At 41.5% G+C, this 26,997-nt stretch overlaps 1 protein-coding gene across 8 annotated transcripts in view; it reads right to left on the bottom strand.

The window, feature by feature from the left end:
* Positions 1 to 26,997, bottom strand: part of LOC121458873 (receptor-type tyrosine-protein phosphatase mu) — a 701,969-nt gene that overhangs the window by 276,382 nt on the left and 398,590 nt on the right. For all 8 annotated transcript variants that reach the window (XM_041668223.1, XM_041668222.1, XM_041668220.1 and 5 more), the window contains exons 8-9: positions 9,392 to 9,700; positions 4,493 to 4,602 (exon numbers count right to left, since the gene is read on the bottom strand). In XM_041668223.1, coding sequence (XP_041524157.1) covers positions 4,493 to 4,602; positions 9,392 to 9,700 — 419 coding nt within the window. The remainder of the gene's footprint in view (positions 1 to 4,492; positions 4,603 to 9,391; positions 9,701 to 26,997) is intronic.

Here is a 26,997-nt window from a genome sequence, read left to right on the forward strand (position 1 = left end):
TTATTTTATGTGTATTACATGAGTGTTTGATTATACATGCATGTACCACATGCACACAGTGCCCACAGAGTCCAGAGGGGTTTATCAGTTCTGGGATGGGAGTTCCAGAGGGTTATGAGTCACCATGTGGGTGCTAGGAATTGAACTCAGGTCCTCTGGAAGAAAAAGCAGTACTCTTAACCACTGAACCATTCACAAGTAGTTACCAAGGAAAAAGTGAGAAGGTTGCTTCACTTTGAATCCTTTTGTACTTATATTTATTCTGAAAGCATTGTTACAGTTACAACTTGACGAGAGACTGAACATTGAAGATAAACTTCCTAACGCAGCCCCTATATTTCCACCTCTTCTTCAAGGCTACCAACTTCAGACAATGGTGACTACAGTGCACTCGGTTAGCCAGGCTCATGATCTTGAGATGTTTCAACCCTCAGCATACAAATAGCCCCATCAGCAGGCAACCTGGGACCATTCTGACTTACTCTGAGTCAAATTAACTTTCTGGGTGAGTCACACATGAAGCTGAGAGTTTGGGCTTGGCATTGATTTAATGCTTTTCACAGTCGGTGATGGGACAGCTGCTTCTAGCAGAGAACATGAGTTTCATTTTGTGGTTTTTGGCTTCTTCCCAAGGCTTATACATATTGAATACAAACCTCTAGATGTGTAACTCTCTTGGTCATAGGTCTAGAATGAACTAAAGACAACTGGGAGATAAAATAAGTGAGATGTGGTACCTTATGTTATGCATTTGGTGTCGGGGCCCCGTGTGGGTCCAACACAGATTCCCTAACTTGGCTGGGATGGAGTCGCGAGGAATAAAACTGACGCAGCTTACACGGCCATCATGGAAAGGCCAGATCTCTCTCCAAAGATCCCTCATTTATTCTCCAAACAGCTTATATATCCTCACATCAATAGAGCGGGAAAACACATTAGGCTGTCTCCTAGGCAACCAGGTGCATGGGCCCTGGTCACGTCTGCATCTACCTGTATGCTAGTGGTCAGGTAGGCCATGAGTTAGCATCTCTATAAGACATCCTCCAAATTACAAAGGAAGGAAGCACCGAACCTCTTAACTCTTAAGTCATCAGCTTTAGTCAACATCTCTTCTCAGGTAATCTACATTCTAACAAAAGAAACTAGGAGCAGCACATCCTGGTTATTGTTAGGCAGAGACAGCTCAGAGTTACTTGATCAGCTCAGACCAGGCTAATGGCTCTTGTGCCATACCGAAATATGGGCCAACAATTTGGGAGTATTATTAGTTGATAGACCTTTAGAATAGGTTCAACAGCCAATGTTTAAATTGTTGTGGGTAGTCTCAACTTGCCTACAGAAGAGGCAACATATACTTCCCACCAAGAGTCTATGTATCTACACATTTCTCCATCCCACTGGTCAAATTATACATTATAGAAATCATACAAAATCAGATAAATTTAATGTTCAACAGAGAGTATACGAAATTAGGCAAATGTATTTCCTATTTATTATTTAAATGGAGTAGACACACTATCACACACTTCTAGGTCAGTTGGAGTTATTCCTGATTTGGGTCCTCTCACTCGCTATTCCCCTCCTCCTGCTGGGATCTTTGTATTATGCTTATTAATCTGTATCCAATCTGTATATATGACAGCCATCAGCCCATGTGCTGTCATGAGTGTTGAAAAAAACCATTCCAAGTGTTCTGTTGATAGACTTTTTTCATGCCTTTCATCATTATGTAGTTTAAAGTCTTATGCAAACAAAACCCATTGACCTTTTTCCAATGTCTTCCATGGCTTTCTTGCCATGTTTGGAAAGATGTAATACAAAAATTCCTCTAATTTTTTCTTAGAGCATTCTTATGAGATTAACTTTACATATCAAACATGAAGATGTCTTGTATTTACTTTTGCGTTATGTAAGCTGGTGACCTCACAGGGTATGTGTAACTGAAACAGAGCATGCTTTTGCTAACATTAAATAGTATCCATCTAAAGTGATACACAAAACTGTACTGTAGTTTCTACATTACAAAACTTTGGACTTGCATCCTGTTCTAACAGTGGCTAACTCTTGAAGAAACACTAAGCTGCTTATTCTATTTTGGGCACTTGTATCCTCAAGAGGTTCAGTAGGAGAATAACACTGCATTCACAATGAGACAGGATAGCCGTGGAGGATGGACACACTTACCAGACTTGGATTTTCGGGAGATAATTGACAAAAAGAAATGGCTAACGTGAGACATGGTTTTGAGAAGGACTAGATCAGAACGAAGGCAGGCTAAACAGAAAGGGAAGGCAAGCTAGTGAAGGGATGAAGGTGGGCGCTCGAGTGGAGCAGAAGGATGGGGGATGTGCATTGCTGTCAGAGTCAGAAAACACATGAAGCTGTCGGCACTTTTCAGACATCAATGCTTTGTGCATTCTCAGACGTTACAAAAGACAACTCCAAAGTCATCAAATCCCAGCACCTGCACTGATGGCTATAGCAGCCCATCTATTTTATTTCTGTCCCCAAATCATCTGAGCACGTTGACATCTTCAGGGGGGACACTTCTTACTAGAGCAGCCACCAACCGTGGTAACCCTAACTTATACTCAAATGCCACTCCAAGGCACAGTCGCTGTTCTGATAGTCCCTGCTTCTTTCGGGGCAGCTGCTCAGCTTTCTAAGCATGGAATCTGTTTCATAAGCCTCTGCTCATGAGAGGGGACACAGGCTGCTCTGTGCTGATCGTCTGGTCCAGCAGGAGACTGTGTACTCCCATAAGGCAAGTGGACCAAGACTCTTGAGCACTGAGCTCTCAGGAAGCGAAGAGCCCCTTCTGGAATGCCATCCAAGGCCTGCTTGAGGAACCTGGAACAACTCTTCTTCCTATACGTATGTAGAAACTAGGTAGGGATGAGAGAGAATGGTTTGGTACCCAGAAAACATTTAGTCAATTAGACCCAATTCAAATATCTGACGCTTCCCGCTTGAATTTGCAGAAAAAAGAGCCAACCTGCTCTACTTGCAAAGTGCTGGTTGCTAGCACCTTGATTTATGGCAGATCCTCCCATCTGCACTATAGCTGCATTCAGATCAGCGCTCAGCCTGGGACAGCCTGGCTACCGAATCAGAGAGATTAATGGGGTCTTCTTTTGAATGATCATTTCCCCTGTTGTTTTCATGCTGAAGTTACTTATCACACAAAGATAAATGTCTGGTGGGATCAGAGAGAAAGAATCTTGCTATTAGTTTCTGTTTGTCTTATAGCAGCCCATGGTTTTGGGGACAGGCAGGCAGGAAGGCAGGCAAGGCAGACTCTTGGGTCTTAACATGAACTTCAAAGACTAGTTTTTCCAGTAAAAATCCCTGTTATTCTTAGATAGGAATCTACAAAATCCATATCCAAAATATAGTTAGAGGGCCCAAAATATGAAATATTTTCATCATGGAGGAAAATTGACTCTTCTTGACTTGACAATAAAACACCTCCATAGAATCTGAGCCATGGCTTTCCATAGCTTGATGTTTCCATAATAAATCAGACACTAAAAGCAACACTTTTTCGCTTAGCTTCCTTCACTTTGATTTCAATTATTATTATTATCATTAGTGTTATTACTAGTTTTGCACTTCAATACCAATTTTTGGAAGAAGTGGGAAGCATCGGTGTGAGTCTATGGGGTCAGAGAGTGGGCTGGTGGTGATCATGACTGACAGCTCCTGACAGGGCTCAGGCTCCTGTCAGTGTCGCTGAAAGGTGCTCAAGCAGAGCTCTATGCAGATTGGCCAGAATTTTTAGAAATCTTGCAATATATAATTTTGTTGAATTTGCATTCAAACAAATGCTAGCTAAAAAAAAAGCACCTGCATGTTTCTATGACAACAGGCACAATGAAACGATGCTCACAGTGACGTGAAGATGGCTGTCATCCCATTACTGCGATTATTTTTTTCTAGAACAATTTATCAAATTCTCTCTTGCCACCATCACTCAACTATTTGATTTGCCTCAGCAGACAAAAAATGGTGTCAATGAAGTCTAAGGGATGTACACTGATCTGAAGGAACCCCCAAAAGATTATTCCATGGTTACTATGGAGACAATTCTTTACTGACTTTTCTAATTGGATAATCAGTGTTATTTTATAATCAATGGATAAATAGTTCACAGCTAGGAAATAAAGTGACTCACTGATTGCTTCCTAATCAATGCAGGTTTCAAAATATTTATTACTTTTAATAAAAGTGACTTTTAAAAATGTTATGCTGAGTCTTAATATACAACACACAATATACCATGATCCAACTTATTTTAAAAATGAATCTTGAAATTACACATAATTGAAAAGCTCATTTTGAATCTTTTGTTTCTATATAACAATCATTATGACTATAGAAAACATCAAACTCCTCAAAGAAAGATGAAATTATATTTTTAAAATGCCAGAGAGCTCACATCATCACAAGACATTACACTTAAAAAGGAAATTACCAACAGATATGTAAGTACCTCATATAAAGTGATGACACCGTAGGTTTGTGTCGGCTCCCTCCACTGAAGAAATATCTTCTCCTCAAAGGTACTTCCTTGGATGGATTCAGTGGGGACAGCACCTGGGACTAAAGAGGACATGAGAGATGAATGTGTGGATCACACACCAACTCCCCCAAGGAGATCTTCACTGTTAACAGAGGCTGCGGACCCTAACGGTCTATAGATAACATTTGCATTTCCCTTCACCATATGGAATCTAAAGCCATTATAACTACACTGTCCTTGTAAAATGATTTAATTATTTTTTCCCTATAAGGTTTAAGTAAGCCAATTACATGAAATTCAGTATTTTCCTTTGTATAAACTGTTTTCCAGTAGTAAGGAAGGAGGTCATGAGGGTTTCCAAGTAGTGCTTGTCAGAATGGTGGGTGGTTGTGTGATCTTGCAAAGAAGTAAAGAATAAGAATGTTGACACAGACCTGTAAACCAAGCACTGAACAGGATGAGGCAGGAGGATAGAAGATTTAAAACCAGCCAGAGTTACACACGAAAAGATCCTCAGTATCATTCGTTGGCTGAAAACTGCCAATCAAAACCACATTCTAACCCAAATGCAGTACTGGGCAAATGTGAAATCATACAGTAACTTTGGCAATCATATGGCAGTTCTTCAAATTAGTCAGTATACAAAGATACACAATGTGACCCAGCTTTTCCACTATCTGTCATATCTATCTATCTATCTATCTATCTATCTATCTATCTATCTATCTATCTATCATCTATCTATCTATAATCTATCATCTGTCTGTCTTATCTATCTATATATCATCTATCTGTCTATCTATCTATCTGTCTGTCTTATCTATATATCATCTATCTATCATCTGTCTATCTATCTATCTATCTATCTATCATCTATCATCTGTCTATCATCTATCATCTGTCTGTCTTATCTATCTATCTATCTATCTATCATCTATCTATCCATCTATCTATCATCTATCTATCTATCTATCTATCTATCTATCTATCTATCCATCCATCATCTATCATCTGTCTATCATCTATCATCTGTCTGTCTTATCTATCTATATATCATCTATCTATCTATCTATCTATCTATCATCTATCTATATATCATTTGTCTGTCTATCTATCTATCTATCTATCATCTGCCTATCTATATATCATTTGTCTGTCTATCTATCTATCTATCTATCATTTGTCTATCTATCTATATATCATCTATCTATCTATGTTTCTATATCTCTCTATCTTCACCTATCTATAGTCTGTCTGTCTGTATCTATCAATCTATCTGTCTGTCTGTCTGTCTGTCTATTTACCTATCCATCCTTCATTTGTTCCATCCATCCACCCATCCACCCACCCACCCATCCATCCATCATCTAGTATATCTACTGATTACTCAAGATAACTGAGAAGAGGCCGGCTCAGAAGACTGTATAAAATATTCGCAGCAGCATTATTCTTAACTGGAAGTCCCCCAATGTTCCTCAACTCATGCATTGATCAGCATTTCAATAAAGATTTTCAAAAGGAGGCTGGAGAGTTTAGGCTGTGTGAGGATATGAATAGCCTTTTAATTGTCACCACGTCTGTCTTGGACTGGACGGGTGCCTGGAATTTCTAAAGGAAGTGAAGGATTTCAAATTTTAAACTCATTTTTATTTTTGAAGGCAGGCTTATTGGTAGAGTGAGAGCTTTTGTATTTTATCCAAATGGAGCCAGGTATTCAACAGAAAAGCTCTTTACTGATGTACACGGCGTGGGATAGTTGCTATTTAAGACTCTCCAATCATTGCAAATACGCAGCTTAGACAGCTGCTGCTCCTGCTTGGATCTCACTTGCTTCATTTCTAAAATGATGTTGGATTCAAGTCAATTTCTAATGTATAGCATCTGAATAATATATAATATGGAAGTAATCATTCATTCTGGGCTGAAGAATTCAATAAAACCTTATGTCGAAACAAAGGAACACACAGTGTTAAGAAGTAGACATATTGGCAAGTTCCCAGGAAGTATAATTCTAGACTCTGGGCCCAGAACGCTCATCACAACCAGAAGGTGAGGCTGCAGCTGGTTCAGGTCTGAGAGGATGCTACCAATCCTGTCTTGTTTGCCTCCAGAGTGTTTCCTATGACATCACCCTTTTCTCAGCACCAGCACCGCTGAATGGGTAGATGCTTTATTATATTTGAAAATAGTTATGTAGGTTCAAGAATGAAGAAAGGAAACAGAAGAAATCAACCTAACTTTGAATGGGATATATTTAAAGTATGTTGATTTGAAGGTCAACTTGATTTGGAAAAAAAAAAAAAAAAAAAAAAAAGCAAACTTTGAAAATGTCTTAGAACGGTCAGCGTAACTGATGGTGTTGTACAGAGTTGCTGCAGTGAGGCTGGGAAGACAAAGTGCCTTCCATCAAGCTGGTGGCCTGAGCACCACACTAGGGACTTAGGTAGAAGAACAACGGAACCAGTGCCTCCCAGTTTTCATCTGAAATCCACATGCACACTGTGGCATACGTGAGTCCACACTTAGAGTCTCAAAGATACTTGCAAAAAGAAATGAATGAAGTAATAAAAAGGAATGCTTTAAGTAGGCTCATCAAAAAAAAAAAAAGTTAAGGCTTAGAACAGAATTTTTGTTTTGTTTTGCTTTGCTTTTCTAATCCAGAAGACTGACTAGAAAAAATAAAACGTCCCATGAACTTAGGTTAAAGACTTTCTTTTAGATGTTCTAGGAGTCAGGATTTTAGGGAAGTACCCATAACACCTATATTTCTAATGGGGAATCAAACCAAAAGAAAATTTCCATACATTCCTGATGAAACCATTTCGGTGAACATGTGATTCCAGAACCAAGTGACGTGGATAAACTAGAGTCACAAGAACTGTTGCTTTCCTCTTCAGACTTGGTATTGTCTGACAATTGTTCTATTTGTCTTTCTTCCCCCCACCATCTTCTTTGAAGTAGGTTTTTGTGTGGCTGGTTATTGAGAAAATGTAATTTGCAATAATAGTTCTTTTCTAATTAGCGGCATGCCGCTAAGCTACTAAACAATAGGTTTTTAATTTGCAAATACCACAAGGCTGAATTCCTGAGACTAGTAAGATAATTTAAACAAACAAACATTCCAAATTTGCAAGTCTGACGTTCTGACAGGATTCCAAGGAATTCCCAACTTAGTTCTCACTGAAACTCCAATGCAGTTGGGCATGTCCTTATCCCTGCCAGTCAGATCTAGTTGGTGAAACAGATGAACTGGCCGCACCATTATTTCCTGTTGACTCAACAACAGGACTCCTTAAAGCAGGAATCACCCATTTACCACTAACGCTCTCTTATATCCTGCAAGGGCTGACTCTGCAGTTTTGGATGCTTATCACCTCTCTTCTGGGACATGCATATTGCTACAGATGAAAAACTTGTAAAGATGGTTTACACAAAAATGAATAAAAATATATAATATGTTACAACATATAAACGAGAGACTTATTGCATCCTCTCTACAGTTCAAGAACACTGCAGAAAAGGGGTGGAAAGAGCCAGAAGTCAGGGAGGCCCTCTGAAGTCACGTGATCATAGGTGCTTACAGGTGGGACTCCTGTGTTGTGTCTGTGTGGCCACTGACTAGAAGGATGAGAACGAATGTCATGTAAAGATGGTTGGAGAGCAGTCTGTGGAACCGAGGTAATAAAAAAGCTCATTAACTTCTCCTTCCAACGTGGTAATAAAAATGTCAAGAACTGCTGAGAATACTAGAGAATCTCCATATAGATAAATGCCACATGACTGGTAAGCTCTGGAGAGCAAGCATTTGCTCTGGGCCCAGCCCTAAATAGAAACTCATGCCACCTCCTCTGAAGCTTGGGGAAGATTCCAGAAGGGGTCAGGAAGTGTGTGAGGTGAATGATAGGGTGAGGGGGTCACACAATAGCATCCTCCTGACTCACACAGCTGATGGAGGAAGGTCATTGGTTAATAAAGAAACTGCCTTGGGCCTTTTGATAGGACAGCAGCTTAGATAGGCGGAGTAGACAGAACAGAATGCTGGGAGACAGAAGCTGAGCCAGTCGCCATGATTCTCCCACCCGACACAGACGCAGGTTAAGATCTTTCCTGGTAAGCCACACCTCGTGGGGCTACACAGATTATTAAAAATGGGTTAATGAGATGTGAGAGTTAGACAATAAGAGGCTGGAACTAATGGGCCAGGCAGTGTTCCAAAGAATACAGTTTCCGTGTAATTTTTTCAGGTAAAGCTAGCCGTGCGGAGCTGGGCGGGAACGCAGCCCAATGCAGTTCCTACTACACACAGCCACTGTAACTATTAACTCACAGTTGTAGTTATCTATACCAGACCCGCACAAAACCACACAGGACCAGCTCTATCAATAATTAGTCAAACAAGGCAGAAGGGATATAGGGTTGTCCACACTATCAGAATGAAAGACTCTTGTTGAGCGGGAAATTGCTGTCTTTGGTTGTGTGTCCAGAGCTGAGCCCACCAGACTCTAATGGTCTACACACGAGGTCACACAGATGGCCCTGGTTAATCTCAGTGGGGCATGGAACAAAACAAACCGAGATAGATGTAATGGAAAGGACTGTGAGAGACAGGGGAGGGTAGACAGGGTGACAGGCATGTGGGAGATGAGAATTGTATGCATGTGTGATAGTGTGCGAAACGGAATGATATAAAAACGATAAGCCTCCCTCTGTTTCTTCAGTGCTTCAGAGTGAGGGCACATGACATACTAAGCTCCATGAAGGAGTCCTTCCTTCCACCTTGTTTTCAACATACAGCTCTAAATTCAAAGACACGGAAGTCATTCTGAGAGGACGTATTCCACATAGACATTATCACTTGAAAGCACTCACGGTCTTCATCCGTCTGCACAATGAGTTCCTGACTCTCCTTGCGGCCCTCGGGGTTCATGAGGATGAGCTTGACGCTGACGTTGGTGTATGGGGACAGGTTGGTGATGGTATGCTGGGGGTGGGAGTTATCCGTATCCCAGCTCACTTCCTCTCGCACCTGCTCCTGTCCTCCCACCTGATAACAGTAGTGTACCGTGAGGTTGTAACTATGGCAACGGGTTACATTGTATCCAAATGGCTCCCAGCGGATGGTGATTTGCCGAGACTTGACTTCGACAACTTCCAGTTTTCTCGGGCCACGCATGGGATCTAGTTTGAAAAAGAAGAAAAACACATGGGAAAAGTATTAATAAGGTGGAGTCTGTGCAACCTAGAAACTCTAAACACATGCAAGAAATACGTGTGTTTTGAATAATATGAGTTAAAACATACAGAAAAAGAGTAAGCTTGCTTTGGAAATGATGGCACTAAGACAAACCATATACCCATTACTGAACATACTATGGCCCCTGCCATGTTGCAAGCGTGGCCCTTTCAGGGTTAGGCAAAGACCAAGCTAGAATGCTCTGCCAAGCTAGAATCTGCTACAGCCACGGTCCATTGATAATTTCAAATTTTATTTTCCTTTAAGCGTGGTTGCCATAGTGAATTCAAGAGAATGACAATTGATAAAGAAAACAGAAACTTAAGAAACGATAGTTAGGATTTACCAGGCACTTAAAACAATTCTGTGGACAGGATGCTTCCATTCCCAAAGCATAAATCTTGGCTCTGTGGCCAAGTCTTGCTGGGCGACTTAGTCAGAGTCAAGGCAGGACTGTGGCTAAGATTCTGATGGGACGAGGAAACGGTGCTCGCGATAGTAATGCTTTCTCAATGCGATGGAAGACTGCCATGAACAACAGCAATCCCATGTGTTTCGTTTTGTGACAGGGTGCTAGGAAGACAACTCCCCTTTTACTTCCTAAACAGTGGCGGAAGAGGCCAGTGCAGTCTCCTGTAGCTATACGCGACAAAACCATCCTCACCAGAGCAAACCAGAAATGTGTCTGCCTTATGTCTGCAGATCGCATTTAACTTCCATGGGCTTCTGCCTCTGGCGCATCTGTTTCTAACAGCGATCTCATGATGTTTTCTCGACGGAACTTAGGGACCAAGCACAAGAAGACCAACATGGTCTCTGGTAATACCGAGTGGCATTCTTATGGAATATTCCTTATGGATGAACTATTTTTTAAATTTAAATTAGGGGACTTATAAAGCAACTTTTTAAAATTACAGACGTTCTGAAAATATCATAAATACGGTACTTAGAAATAACACCAAGGCTTCTTCCAGGTTGGCAACGTTTTATTATGTAATGGAAATGCTGCAGTGTATTTAATGTTTCATTACTCAAATGTTTTAAGAAAATTTTCAGGAAAGCCAACATCTCTTACAGATCAGGAAGCATCTCTCCATTGTCTTCCTACAGAATCACATCTCCACAGGACAGTCCTAACGTGCTTCCCCGAGGTTTTCATCACTGCACTAACTGACTGACTGTCCAGACATTAGGCAAGCAGTGTCGTTCTAGCTTGCCTTCAATGGAAAACTATTATACACAGCATATGCTATGCCTTTCCCAAGAAAATACATGTTTGCACAAGGCCTCGGGACTACAAAGTTAAGTGTTTTTGTCCGTCTGTGGTAGAGTTCTCACAGAACGCATGCTTCTTTTTTCTTTGTTAGCACCCTTGGGAATTCCTCCGAGGCAAAATGAAGTTTCAAGCTTTTCATTCATCTGCCGAGGAAACAGGTACACTGGCAGAAATTGAACATCTCCATGACCAAGTACTTAAAACCATACTGTCATGAGAGCCATAATTAACAGGTGATAGGTGTATGGACCCAACTCCTGGATGCAGAAGCTGGGTCTGTCTAGCATCCTCAAGTTCCAGATTAATCAAATACAAAGCTACTGTACACAAGCATCTAAACAGAATGGACTGTCCCTGACTAGGGATGTCCCTCATCTCCTGGTAGACCAAAACACTCCAGAGAGGACCAACACCTAGAAGTATATGAGCAAAAAAGATGGGCTTCAGTTATTAAAATATTGTTATTGCTCTTTAAAAATAACAGAAAAGAGGATATAAAGTTGGGAGGACATGGGGAGTAGGAATGGATCTGGAAGGAGTTGAAGGAAAGAGTCAATATGATCAAAATGCAGAATACCTGGCATGAAATCTTAAAAATAAATAAATAAATAAAACAAAAAACCCAATAAAAATGTTTTTAAAAAGAACTCTGTTCTTACATTTTTTAATTTCACACTGAAACAAAAGCAGACACACATTATAGAGAAACTGCATTTGTAGTTTTGGTCCTTTCCTAGGGTACCTGCAGAACAACCAAGCAAAGCTCCCAGTCAGCGCAGTGGCCAGAATGGGATCCCACAGATACTCCATAGGATGCTGTTGCTAACATATGTGCTTAGCAGGCTGGATGGATTCAGTAACGTTTCAGCTTATGGAGGGGCAAGTCTATCAGAAATCATGACACATCTATTTCCTTGGGCATTTTCCGTAGGCTTCTGTCAATGGTAAGCAGCCCTGTTGTCTCTACAGAAACGTTGATAGCAATGTGGCAAGGTCAATGCCAAGAGAGGTAGCTATGGATCGTATCAACAGGGCCTCATTATAAAAGTCATTTTGACTCTATTTCCTGGCCACTTGTCCTACTTGTTAAAAGCTGGATACAGAATTTGAATCAACAAATTAATGGCGGAATGGTCTACTGCTGGTGGATACTTTACTGTTTTCTCTTGTTAGGGTCCAGAGGCAAAGTTAAGTGAGCATTGTAGTTAATCTGACAAAAACAAAACAAAACAAAAAAAAAAACAAAACAAAAAACAACCAAACAAACAAAATACTAACATGGCAGCAGCTGTGAGTGGAGTCAAGCATACACATCTGAGGTTCTGACGGCAATCTCAAAAAAAAAAAAAGAAAAGAAAAAAAAAAAGAAAAAAAATCAACTCAACACGAACAATGAATGTTAAAAGACAGCTACACCCCAAGGGTAGCAATATTTCATTTGTATTTTAATAACTAAAGCTTGCCTGAAGTTAAGAGAGCACAACAGCCCCACTGGTCAGTCTTACAGACCAGGCAGTGGTGACACACGCCTTTAATCCCAGTAGTCACACTAGTTTGCCATAGAAACCAGGTGGTAGTGATGCACGCCTTTAATCCCAGCTCTAGAGAGGAATAAAAAATGGGAGGAGACAGCTCTCAGTCAGTCTTATTCTGAGGATTCCCGGAGGCAGGATCACCGTTTTGGACTGAGGTAGAGGTACGAGCCAGTGGCTGGCTGCTTTGCTTTTCTGACCTTCAGGTTGAAACCCAGTACCAGTCTCTGGGTTTTCATTAATTGTGCTACACCCCAGAATGTAAGGTATCCCCTGTGCTGCCATGTACCTGTGACAGCTGTCTCTCTTTAACGATACTGTGGCTAGATCAAGCCCAGTGACTAAGCCTTTCCCAATTCATCCCAAGGAACCTTCTTTCTCTTTTCGTCTTCCAGCCTGCAAACTTTCATCTGAAACAGCAATGGCTCCAAAAGGCTTGTATCATCTTATGTGAGCCTTTTACGATAGCTTCAGCTTCAAGGTTTCTGCAGAAATATTTGCTAACTGTGAACACGCCATTCTAGGGGGACATGGACGCCAGTGAGTTACACTGATGATCACTCAAGACTCTGAAGAGCATCGTTGTAGAAACAGATCACACAGGAGCAATTCCATAACCAGAAACGTGCGGCCTCGGCAGGGCTAATTGGAACATATACAGCATCCCTAAGAGTACAATACACACATCACCCTCGCCCACCAAGTTCCCCCAGTATGCCATTAGTGCCATTCTATGGGAGCAATATAGATCTCCTCTCGTTAGGTAACAGGCCAATAAACTATATACACAAGACTAGTAGTTACCGGGTATTTGCTCCTCATTCCTCACGGATCCCAAAGATGGGACTGAGAATGGGAATCGATTCTGAGCCCATTTCTCGTTGCATTCCCACCCTCAGGACACACTGACACACCCTGATAAGCTCCATTGGTTTGAATCATGAGGCCAACTGGTCTACCTTGAGATCACTGGCTAGAATAGCGCCCATGGGGAGCACCAAGTGGCCACTGCAGGAAACTTTAGTCAGGAAACTCCAGTGACGCCCACTCTGGCCCAGGGCATTTTTCATTTCCTTCTCTTTCTGCCAGATTGAGCCAGGCTTCCAGCAGAGAAGCCTGACAGTTACATTCTTGACCCCAGGGACCAACAAGCCCAGTTCTAGCCTCCAGCTCTTAGTCTCCTATTTAATCAGCCACCCTCCTCCGGCTCTGTCATCTCCCTTCTCTCAGAATAAGGGCAGAAGCTGACTGATAGGATCAATTTCCATTGCAGGCTCAATTCGCAGCTCATTTCTCTGGGAACTCTGCACTTTACCTCCTATTACTTCTGCAGTGCTTTTTCAGAAACTCAATTTCAGAACCGGTGAGAGATATTTGGGTGTAATTTTAGGATCCTGTCATCGATAATCAAAAACATAGATTACAACCAACGCTCTCGCTAACAGGTTTCGCTTTCCTACCTCTTCGCGAACCACACAGGGGTCTATTACAATACCAGGAATAACACCGAGATGTGGTGGCAGCCCCGTTAGGACCTCTGGCTCTTTTATTTCTGCTTATGAGTCTCACAAAGGAGAGCACCAACATAATAAAGCCGTCACTTCATTTCCTCCACTATTCAGTTAAATCAGAGCAAAGCCCCCATTACCCCATGGTACTCTGGCCTAACCAGGGATTCAGTATTCCTGAGCAGCCATGATTCCGGGCCACGGCATGAGTTGCAGGTGGCATGGCTGTGATTCTGGAATCAGTCAAAGCACTCTAAGGTTCAAAATGCATCTTTAGCAGCCAAGCTGAAAATTCTGAAATACATTAACTTTACGTTCCCCGATAGACATCTGTAGGCCTTGGATGACTTGGCTCTCCCAAGCTTGTTTTACACTTACACCCAGCACAACCTTTTCAGCCAGATTTTATTTATAGATGCCACATTAAAACCTGCTACAGTTCAGCATAACCGGAACCCTGAGGGCACCTGTGGGGTTGAGGCAGAAGAGCCTCTGCTCAGGGTCAGCCAAAAGTGAACAACGAAATAAAGCAACAGCAAGAAGACATGTCCCTGAAATGAAGTCTTTAAAAAAAATATGTGAACATTCTACTAATTCCATTTTCTAAAGAACAAACCGAGCTTAAAATGTACTAACTGAGGTCCAGCCTGGGTAGGCAGGCCTGCCATTTTAGCTGCTTGGGAGGCTGGGGCAAGTGGGATCTCAAATTCAAAGCCTGCTAGGATACAGAGCAAGGTGGACACTGAAGAGCTCAACATCAGGAAGAACTGTCTGCAGGGGTAACCCAGTGAAAGGACCCATGGGGTCCAATATTGTTCCGTTTGTTTGGGCACTGCCTAAACATCCACGGCTGAACTATTAGGGGATTAGTCTCCTCGCCTGGGTTGCTGGCCACATGTCAGTCTCTTTGGCCATCTTCATTTCAATTGCAATAGAGATCTGGGATTTTTTTACTCACATTTATTAAACACTTGAAGAATTATCTTACGTAGCAATATGATTAGGATGTACCCTTCTGGCGGGCACAAAGACTTTCTTAGATAAGTGGCTAAACACTGCATAAGAACTTCAAATAGCAGCCCCCAAGTGAAGCCTCTAGGACCTTTTCCAGTAGAGTTGGGTGACCCTGAGGGAAGTGTGCCGCCCATGGAGAGTTTAGCTTGGGTGGGGGTTTAAGCTTGATGTTTAAGAAGTAAAGAACACAACTTGGGTCTTGGGCAATGTTTATGACATGTCCTATAGTAAATTCTTTAAGCTCTCTTTTGCTTTTAGGGTTACTTATTGTAAGTAATGGGTTTGAGGAAGAGAAGTTAGAAAAGAAAGAGGAAATAAAATGTATCACTGACAGTTTTTCAAAGAAAGAAGATGTGGGCACCGATGGCAGACTGAATCCTGAGAATATTCTCTAGTCACACTCCACTTGTATTTTAAACTAAGTTTGCCTGAAGTTCAGAGAGTGCAACAGCCCCACTGGCGAGCCTTACAGACCAGGCAGTGGTGACACACACCTTTAATCCCAGTAGCCACACTAGTTTGCCATAGAAACCGGGTGGTAGTGGTACCGCCTTTAACCCCAGCACTAGAGAGGAATATAAGCCAGTAGAAAACAGTTCTCACTCACAATCTCATTCTAAGATTCCTGGAGGCAGGATCGCCATTTCAGACTGAGGTAAGAACCAGTGGCTGGTTGTTTTGCTTTTCTGACCTTCAGGATAAACCCCAATTTCTGTCTCTGGGTTTTATTAATCATGTTACAATATTCACAAGATTTTATTCTGCCCAAATAAAGCTGAACAGTTGGAAGAAGTTTTTCTTTTAAACATAAAGTCTTCCTCTATGTTTGTTTTTGTTTTTGAGAGACAGGGTTTCTCTGTAGGTTTGGAGCCTGTCCTGGAACTAGCTCTTGTAGATCAGGCTGGCCTCAAACTCAGAGATCTGCCTGCCTCTGCCTCCTGAGTGCTGGGATTAAAGGTGTGCGCCAGCACTGCCTGGCTCCTTTGTGATTTTTAAATAAAGTTTTAAAAAATTTAAGTAAGAAGCCTTTAGAGCACATTGCAATACATGAACTAAAAATCAATCAACTAGGCATGTACTGTACCTATTAAAATCAAGTGTTAATAATTTTAAATAAAGAAATAAAATAAAATATTATGGGCTGGGTGCAGTGACTCATGGATGAAATACCACACTCAGAGGCTGCAAACAGATGGATCTGGAGTTCAAGGACAGCCATGAGACCCACAAGAAATGAACCAAAATGAAGTACATACTACTACATGCTGTGTTATCTAGAATTCTTAAAAATTTGTACAAATATTACCATTACAACTTGAGGTTCCAACATAAAATAGAAACCGGGATTAATTAATGGATAGCATCCCTAAAGTAACAGTTACAATTTCTGATGGCCACATCTTTTGCCTGAAGTAACCTCTCAGTTGGAAAGCACTAGTGTAATGTAAGCAGGGATAGTGGTGTGTCTCCAATATACTTTATAATGGGACTCTAGGGTAAAAGAAAGTGAAAACTGAAAGCCAACTGCCTCTAAAACAAAGCATTGGGTCCCAGCAGCACAAGAGAACCTAAATACAGTCTTATAGCTTGTGGTCCCCGCCTACTGGGGCGTGGCTTCTTATACTAGACTGGTCTAAGGCCAATTTCATACAACTATCAGCACCTAAAGCATTCATTAACAGTACTGAGTCTTGTGACACACACACACACACACACACACACACACACACACACACTCACCACACGGGAGTGGGAGGACAGGAAATAAGTTAATGAACTAGAGGTAGATAGGATGAAATTATACAGAAGGTGGCAAAGAATAACAAAGGCGATCTAAATCTGACATTCCAGAGAGAATATAAAGGAGTCATATTATGTCCTAAATGAGGGAAAGAAGCCAATCACAAGATTTGTCTTAGTTAGGGTTTGCTGAGGCAAAACACCATGACCAAAAATGGGGGAAAAAAGGTTTTTTTGTTTTTGTTTTTTGTTTTTGGCTTACACTTCCAGATCAGAGTCCATCTTTGGAGGAAGTCAGAACAGGAACTCCAGCAGGGCAGGAGAGCAGGAGCTGATGCAGAGGAGGGAGATGGGACTGGGGTACCAAGAGGAGTTGGGAGAAAGTAATGCAAGGGATAGAGATGGCCAAAATACATTATGCATTTTCAAAGAAGAAATAAAAATATCATTAAAAAAAGAAACAATGATCCAGTAGGAGAAAACCACACAACACAAAAACAAAATGCTAACCGAAAACATATCGTTTCACTCTTACGCACTCACTGATGGTTTAGCTGGCTGAGATCAACATGACGTCAGAGACCCATTTCAAGTGCATTTGCCATCGGTGTGATGGATTACAAAAGGACAAAAGGCAGAGAGTGAAATGGTGTCAGAAGGTGGGTTTCAGATGTTGGGAGAGAGGGAGCGCAGAGTTAGCTATTTTGTAGTTGTTGAATACTATCAACATACAACTGAGAACCTTTCGGCAGTAATAACATATAATCAGACTACTGACAAGAATACATATAAGTAAGCAGGGCAGTGTGCAAAGCTCAGATGGCATCAGACTCCCATCGAAGAGAAGAGGGGTTTAACATGCCAGGTGTAGACTACTGAAGCATGCGCAGTCATCTTGCCAGGTGACCACTATCAATAAAGACAGCAGGCGAGTCATCCCATCGTACCAGTCTAAACAACAGTCTATAGGAATAAAACCATATCTTCCCTCAAACGCCATGGGAAGAAGAGAGGCCACATAGGGGCAAGGTGAAACTCAAGGAAAGTATTCCAGGCTATTTCAATGGCTGATAAACTAGACCTTAAACTAGAACAAACCAGAGGAGGTATGGAAGGACGTACTCATTAAAGGAAAAATCCACTAAGAGGGTACTGTGATTCTAAATATTTAAAAACTGAATGCAAGGGCCCCCAACTTTATAACTGAAACATTACTATGGTATAAATCACATATTGGCCCTTACACATTGATAGTGGAAGACTTCAATAACCCAACTCTTGCCAATAGACAGGTCATCGAGACAAAAACTAAACTGAAATGCTGGCCCTAACTGGCAATATAAAATCAAGAGGACCTAACAGATATTTACAGACCATTCTACCAAAGCACTAAAGAATACACCTTCTCCTCAATAACACCTGGAACTTTCTCCAAAATTGACCACACATAATAGAATGGAAAGCCAGTCTTAAAATAGGGGAGTATAAAAATAATGGAAATCTAGAAAATGTAGCAGCAATTAAAAATTAATCTGTTAATGATGACAATTTAGTAGATGCATTTTTGTCCCAAAGATCCATGTGCAGAATCAATATAAAATCGATATCTTGACACTGTGTTCACAGAGAATACATTTCAACCATAGGTAAACAGAAAGTTGAAAGAAAATATTAAGCGAAAGGAACACCGAGTAACTACAGTTGGTATACAATGATGAAAGTATGGATTCATCAAGTCATGGCACTGGTGATTCTAATGAATATAATAATACAGTGTTAGATTCTCTCAAGTAAGTGGCTATCTTTTAAAAATATTTCATTTTTTTATTTTATGCGCATGAGTGTTTACCTGCATGCATGTTGGAATACCATGTGCATGCATGGACAGGAGAGAGATTCGCTGGAACTGGAGTTACAGATGGTCTCTATGACCTGACCCCATGAACAGCCATGTAGGTGCTGGGAACCCAACCTGCATCCTCTGCGGGAACATCCACTGCTCTTAAACACAGAACCATCTCCCAGCCCCACGGAACTGATAATCTTCATACCCAAACCATAAACGAATGACTGTGGGAATAACGCACTTCATTCTCCAGCACAGACATTAACACATAATATTCAGATCCATCCTTAACATATGAAACAGCACACGGTAAAAGTAATTGCAAAGATTCGCCATTTAAAAAAATCTATTAGTGTAATCCATCACACCATTCAACTGGTTCAGAAAGAGTATTTGTTAAAATGTTCATAATTTAAAAGGTTTTAGAAAATTAAGAAAAAAATGTACTTTCCCAACCATGATGAGCAAGCATTGTTCTTTGTATTAACAAGTTGGGCTGCAATGTAAGCTGAACAGCCCACTATTTATATGCTACACTTCCCTGTGATACCACTCTGTAAATAGTAGAAGGCATAGGAATGAAAGGCAACTTTGCATCTGTAGGACTACACAATATACAGGCAGTGTTGTGTGTGTTTTAGTGCACATAGGAGCTCGACAAATTATAACAAGCAGCCAGTGTTCAGCAAGGTGACCAAATATGAGATCCCTCTCCCAGTTCGCTGCATTTGGACATATTAATAACAAACAAACAGAAACTTAAAGTTTCTTTTCCTTTACTACAGGGACAAATGATATAAAGTGCTCAGGCATAGGCTGCTCCAGAGACCAGCGGACAAGTGAAGCAAACATGAATTCAACATCACAGAGTGCTAAATAAAAAATGCAAGCCCCCAGAGACAAGTAAGATGCAATTTTTTTTCAAAACTGAAAATACACAGAAGGGAATTAGCATAAGCATACCCAATACAATAAAACAGATACTCTAAGGCAGGAGCGAGGCAAAGACTGTATGAGAACTCAGGATACTGGAGGATCAGCCAGGAGGCAGAGATTAGAATGGGGGAATACACACGGATCATACAAAGGCTCTAGAGATATGAGTTTTTAAAGTCAATTATTGTGCTCCCAAGGTATGTAGGTTACAGCTATTATTTTGTTTGTATCTATTATCATTTTGTACAATATTAGTTGGTTATTATTACAGAAAGGTGTGGTTATGTGAGAGGCATAACTGACTCTTGAACACATCACATTAGTTCCTGTTAGAGACGGATGTTGGCTCCTCCTAGGAAGAGAGAAGGCGTGCTCACAGGCCACAGAAGCCACAGTGCTCTGGGATGGAGCCATGAGTTCGGATGCTCTGACTTGGAACTTACAGAAAGCTATCTCTGTGAGGTACAGTGTTTCATACACACAGACTTCTCATCCCTGCATCCAAAGGTTGAGCCGTGAAAGCAGAGACTCAGGCCTAGGCAGAACTCAGCTCTAATGCTTAGAGACAGATGAGGGAATCTCATTATCTTTTGAGGTACTTTGGGCTGACTGCAAAGGGAACTCCGGAAGGAGAAACAACTCAAACAGGTAACTGCCTAAGACAATGATTAGTCCACATGGTATCTTTGTGCCAATTAGCGATCCCACTCCACCAATAAAAAAAGCTCACTTCCTTGAATCCCTGCTTTGTTTCACCCATTAGGAGCCTATCATGAAAGGCATACACATATGAAGTCTGTGGTATAATGGGCATTGTATGTTTGCTATATTTATGTCATGTAAGCATGCACATCTGAATATAATATGAACAAGTGTGTACAGGTGGTATATATCTATATGCTTTAAAAATGTGTAAATTACATGATCAAAGCTACACATTGATAAGTATGAATATATATCTGTGCATATAAATATATATATATATATTACATACTTTACAGTCTTTAGAGACTGCTTCTACATCATCAAAGGACTCCTAATTGAAATGGTTTTTATCATGTGAACCAAATTTTCATAAAAGTTTCCATGAGAATGCTATAGAAACTAAGCAATCATATAATCCTGCTTGTCTCTCACACCAGTCAGGAAAACTGTCTGCTGGGTTTGAGCACAGCTTTTTCTGGAAAATTCCCACCTTTAATCAAGAAAGAACAGCCTTCACTTCCATACCAGCTTCTAGCTGATGACTGGGAACTAGAGCTATCCATATGCTCACATGGTCCAAAGCTCAGAGTGAGTATGTTGACCATGATTCTATATACACTTCATTGTTTTGAAAACCATCAAGTTGCATACATCACTCCCCAGCTAAAAGCAGTGTCATCCTCCAAAGCACCTATCTTAGTCAACTGAAATGTTTTTCAAAAAAGCATCAACACAAAATATAACAATGACTATATCGCTGCTATTTTGTTTTAATGAGTTAATGCTGGAAAAACCTTAATTCATTCACATTTACCATTTTCACTTTTACTGCTTGTCTCTTCATTGATAGAGTGTCTAACTGTAAACACATAGCTGAGGCTGATCAAAGTAGCTTAGGCTGGCTTCCGGTTTGTGGTCCTTCTGCCTCAACCTTCCAAGGGCTTGGATTACAGCTGCATGCCACCACACCCCTCCCCAACCTATACCCCAAAGAACTTAAATCACCTTATTAAAGACCCATCTGCACTCCCATGCTCTTTGAGGCACTATTTGCAATAGGCAAAATTGGGGATTTTAAAAAAAGATAATTATTATTGTATGTGAGTTGTTTGTATGCAAGAGTGAGCATGTGTGTTCTATGAACAGCACCGAGCTTGGAAGTCAGAGGAAAACTACCAGAAGTCGGTTCTCTGATTAACCTTTAAGAGGCAAGGTCTCTTTTATTTTTGAGGAGCTGCACTCCATGCTAACTGACTCATGAGCTTCTCAATGACTATTTTGTGTCTACCTGCAGTGGCATTTCGTTTGTATTTTGATAAATAAAACTTGCCTGAGGATCAGAAAAGTAAAGCAGCAATAACACACACCTTTAATCCCAGTAGCCACACTAGCTTGTCATAGAAACTAGGCAGTAGTGGTGCATGAATTTAGTCCCAGAACTAGAGAGGACTGTAAGATGGGAGGGGACAGTTCTTAAGTCAGTCTCATTCTGAGATACCTGGAGGCAGGTTTGTCATCTCGGACTGAGGTCGAGGTAAGAGCCACTGGCTGGCTGTTTGGCTTTTCTAACCTTCAGGGTGAACTCCGATTTCTATCTCAGATTTATTAATCGTGCTTCATCTACCATCCATCTTGCCACCACAGTATTAGGGTTACAGGTGCATGTCACTGCCTCTTGCTTTGGATGTGGGATCTGGAGAGTGAACTCAGGTTATCAGGGTCTTGTACAACAAGCACCTTCACAGGCTGAGACATGTAGTCCACTCCCCCGCCCCAATACGGAAGTCATGGAAGAGTCCGCTGACTCGCTGATGGGCAGATAACTGAGATGTGGAACATACTTCCTGGGATATGAGTTAGCCATAGAAACAATGTGACAATGTGTTCCCATCACTGGCGGCAGCAAAGATAGAGTCTGGAGTGTTTTTTACTTCCTGTGTTGTGCCTCCCAGCTCTGTGCTGCTAAGTGCTTTGAAGGGGTGATCCAGGCACTATAAACATGGCCCCAACGACGCACAACTTCATCTTGCCTTAACCTCCCTGATGACATTACCAAAGTCTACATTCACAGGAAAGAAAGAAGAGCTGAAATTCTACTCAATGGCAATCTTGAATTGTTCCGGTGTGACGGGGTATTTCATCCTATAGATAAACTTTACATGGAAACTGGTGTGTGAAATAAAGGAGGCCTCAGTAAAAGACTTCCCGGGTATTTATTTCAGACTATATAACACAGGAGGAGGTAAAATGATTTTCAGAACTGTCAGAAATTGGTTCGGAATAGGTTTTGACCCTTTCTAACCCTTATAAAGCTGTGGTGCCGACAGAAAACCTTAGAAGTTTGGAACTGATATTTAGCCTGTGGGCAAAGGAGGACCAAAAATACTCACGTTTGTAGATTCAAGTCAGTGTGAATAGTGACAGAGAAAAGACAATCAAAGGCATCCTCTCTGGTTACTTCTAAACAAATACATGCTATGTAAAAACTTCCCATGTTCAGGGTCTCCTGTGTTGGTATTTAAAACCTGTTTATGATCACACAGCTTTCTGTTTAAAGTTGTTTACAATTCTAGACAAATGGAATTTCACAACACACCACACTCACGTTTGATAGAATGACGGCTATAGCGTAATTAGTCCTCTGTGTTTCCATCAACAGCTTGTTTTAAAAAGACGTCCTCGTTTTTAAACAGAAAATAACTAATACATTGGTTCTTAGGTGAAACCCTGGTCTGAGGGCTGGGCCTACTTCTTCGTGGTAGAGTATGGGATTAGTACACTCCACAAGCTCCGTTCGATCTTCAGTACCTCACCCTCAAAAGACAAGAATCCGCTAACCAAGCCTGTCTGTTCTGCCTCAGTCATCGCTCAGAGGAGACAGAGAATGAGAAAGGTAAGACAGGGAGCACCCGGCTGGGCCCTCTTCTCAGGAAGCTGGTACCAGGGATGACGCTGAGGGAAAGGAAGGCTCTCTTCTTCAAATGTTGAGAAAAGGGGCAACGGGAAATGACTCTGCCTCTTCCACCCCTCATAACCCCTCAAGCTCACCCCTCTTAAAGACTAGCTGACTGTTCTGCATGGTCCCTATCATTTCCTGTCACTCTCCATCCTGAAGGGATCCTGTGCTTGGTGTCAACTCAGCCCACCAAAGACAGCAGAACCACACCCTGCTGCTGTGCTCTCGGAACATGAAGCTGAAGTGTGATGTGAGACACTTCAATTTCCTGACTGGATCTTAGAAAGGCAATGGGAAATTTTTGTCAGTTGTTTCCTCAGAACCCCAGAAAGCTGTTATTTACCTAAGAAGAGTTTTTGGTTCACGGTCATTGACTCCATATAGGTGCTTGTCTTCTGTTCCATAACCTTCCAGAGTGGCCTCTTCCATTTCCTTTTCCTTTGAATAAAAGCTCATCTGATCTTATAAACTTATAGGGGAAAGGCTCTAGACTGTCTTCGTCTCATATCCCAGAAGCAAGAAGCAAGAAGGCACCAAGTCACATGACCATTAAGAGTCCCTTGTCTTGCCACCCAGATACCTTTTATGTCCCACCCCATATCCTGGCATTCAGCAGTTGTAACTGCAGGAAAGATACATTGCTGGAGGTCTCCTAATGCGCAGGGCTGTGTGACACTGGAGACACCCCCCGACAGGCTCCCTGCTCCAGAGAACATGCGAGCTGTGACTAACAGTATGGCCACTTTTGCTCTTGTGTGGTGTTTTCTTAGACAATCTTGCCACACTTTTACCTCAATAAGCCAAACACCAACTAACCTGCCATGCACAGGGACCACTGCAAAGCTAGTTCCTTGCTGGACTACTGTGCTTCATCAGTGTGCACTCCTTTTGTTCATCAATTCTGCTAATTTGGAAGTAGCTGAAGTCTGTATAATACACCATGCGGTGTAACAATCACTTGGTGACAACTGCTAAGTCCTGCTTAAAACAGTCAGCAATTCATGCAATACCAAACTGTTTAAATGTTCATGAATAGCCACAGACAACAATTGTATTGGGGTGCTGATACCAGAAAACGTAAACGACCAAATATCTTCCCAAGCAATGTGGCTGTTTTCCTCCTTTGTGTTCTGTTCTCTGTGAAGATGTGGCCTTCCCATCTTTCCTCTGTAGTACGGGTAGAATCAATCTGCAGACACTGACTGTAGAGTTGGGGGCAGAGGTTTGTGGGCATCTGGGTTGAGGAGTGCCTGTACCAGGACAGACATGAAAAAGGGGTGCTGCTCAGCTTTGACCCCGCTGCCTAGGAGCAGGGATGTACAGAGCACTGATAAGTTATGGTCAGACTTATCTTTCTAATGGTCTCACTGATCAAAACCTCACCCACACTGTGAATAATGGAAGATGTGTGGGTGTGGGAAGAAGAGAGATGAAATGTTGGTTTTAGTCAAGGACAATAGACTCATGTAAAGAAACCACATCCAGGTGGGTGTATTGGAACAACAGTCTCAGGTGGCTAGGGGAGGAAGATGGGGATAAATAACCCGCTTTATCCCAAACAGATGCTTTTCTTAAGTTGGGGATAACTAATAAAAATAAACACAACTGTACTCATATACATAGACACAGGAGAGAAAATAAATGCAAGATAGATGAGAATCAGGGAAGTACTGTTAGCTCTGTCCCAATAGGAGGAGGTTTCGGCCCATTGAGTAATAGCCTGCTTCTCACCTAAGAGTGGTTAGCACCGGGTCAGAATGTGTAGTCCTCAGAATTGCCACCTGTCTTAGTTTGGATTGTCATTGCTAGGAAGAGACATCATGACCACACAACTCTTATAATATTTAGTTGAGGTGGTTCGCTTACAGTTTCAGAGGTTCAGTCTGGTATCATGGCAGGAAGCATGGCGGTGTGCAGGCAGATACAGTACTGGAGAAGTGGCTGAGAGGCCTACATCTTGCAGGAAACAGGACATCAATGGGGACACTGGGCAGTATCCTGAGCACAGGAAACCTCAAAGCTTGCCCCCACGGTGACACACTTCCTCCAACAAATCCATACCCACTCCAACAAAACCTCATTGCTTAGCAGTGCCACTCTCTTTGAGACTATGGGGGCCAGTTACTTTCAAACCAGCACACCACCGACAAAGGTGAATGAAGAAAGCGAGGCTTCGGTCTGTGGAAGCTTCCTATTACAGTCGTTTTCTATTTTTACAGATTTATATCCTTTTCCAGATCACTTTGGGTTGGAATTCATACACCGCGAAACCCACCCTCTTAAAGTACAGAATGTGGTAGTGCTTGGCCCATTAACCAACTCACTCGCCCATCACCAAATGTGCTCGAAGTTTAAAACACTTTAAGCACTCAGAGGAAAGACTCCACATCTCCCCTTTTCCAGGGCCGCCCTCGCCCCCAACCCCCAGGCCTTGACAACCACTAATTTATTTCCCTTTCCTATAGACTTCCCTGAGCAGAATGGTTCCTAAACTGGAGTCACACAGTAAGTGGGCTGCTGTGACTGCCTTCCATAGATTTAGCATTTTTCCGCGCTTATCCTGTTGCAGCAATCTCTGCCCCCACTCTCGTTCACTGCCGGATAATACTGTCCTGATTATACATGCTACATGGCTTTGTTTCATCCACTCTTCAGTACATAGGGACGCAGAGTTCTTCCTAGTCTTGGCTTTTTGTCAACAACACTGATAGGAACGTTCATGTGTAAGCTTTGTATAGATATGTTTTCCTAAGTTGTGGGCAAATTCTTAGCAATACATACTTGAAGTGCAATTATTATATGTTTAGCCATTTGTTTTTCAAATCAGTGATACTATTTTATATTCCCACCAACCATGTATAAGTGATCCAATTTCGCCAATCCTTGCCACCTCTGTTACTTTCTGTTTCTTATTTTCCCTGTCTTTTAGAAGCATAAATCCTCCTTTTCTAATAGACATGATGCGAAGATTCCTGCTGCTGTATTTAATAAGTCATTCCTGTATCTACTACAGAAAAGTGTCTGCTCAAATCCTTTGTCCTTCACTGAATTGTCTTTGATTTATTATTAGAAGGTTCTTTATATATGCTGGCTATCAGCTATTTGCCAAATATATCATCTGGATGTTTCTTCTGTTCTTTGGCTTGGATTTCAACACTCCAAATTTAGTTACATTCAATTTGTCTGAAGTTCTGTCAATTGTGTTTTTGGTGTCTTATCTGGAAAGTGTTGCCCAATCAAAGATCAAAGATTTATGCCGAAATTTTCCTGAGATAAGTGTATACTCATAGCTCTTGGCTTTAGCTCTTGTTTTCATTCTGAGTTTGGGTCTACACTTGGTATGGGATAGGGGTTCAACTTATTTTCACCATTTTTTTTTGTAAGACTATTTTTTCCCATTCAAAGGTTTTGACATCCTCAGTGAAAATCAATTGGCCAAAATGTAACAAAAATTACCTTCTAAAATTTCAAGTCTCTGGCACAGATTTACATATCTACCCCCAATGCCAGTATCACAGAGTCTTGACTACTGCATCTGGACAGTGAACCTTCTCTTTACTGGGAGAACTGATCATTCCCTGCTTCTTCAAGCAGATCGGTATGCCTGGGACGCAGAAAAGAGCATTGGTAGTTTAGCTGCGTGCCCAGAAGATAGTAAAATCCTTTCCATTTATTCCTCAGATGCCATCAGTTCAGAGCCACTGCCTTTCTCTTGGGAAGGAGAGAGAG

The sequence above is a fragment of the Microtus oregoni genome, unplaced genomic scaffold, assembly GCF_018167655.1.
Source record: "Microtus oregoni isolate MIOR12 unplaced genomic scaffold, Mior012 000018F_ref0000195, whole genome shotgun sequence".
Classification (NCBI taxonomy): Eukaryota; Metazoa; Chordata; class Mammalia; order Rodentia; family Cricetidae; genus Microtus; species Microtus oregoni.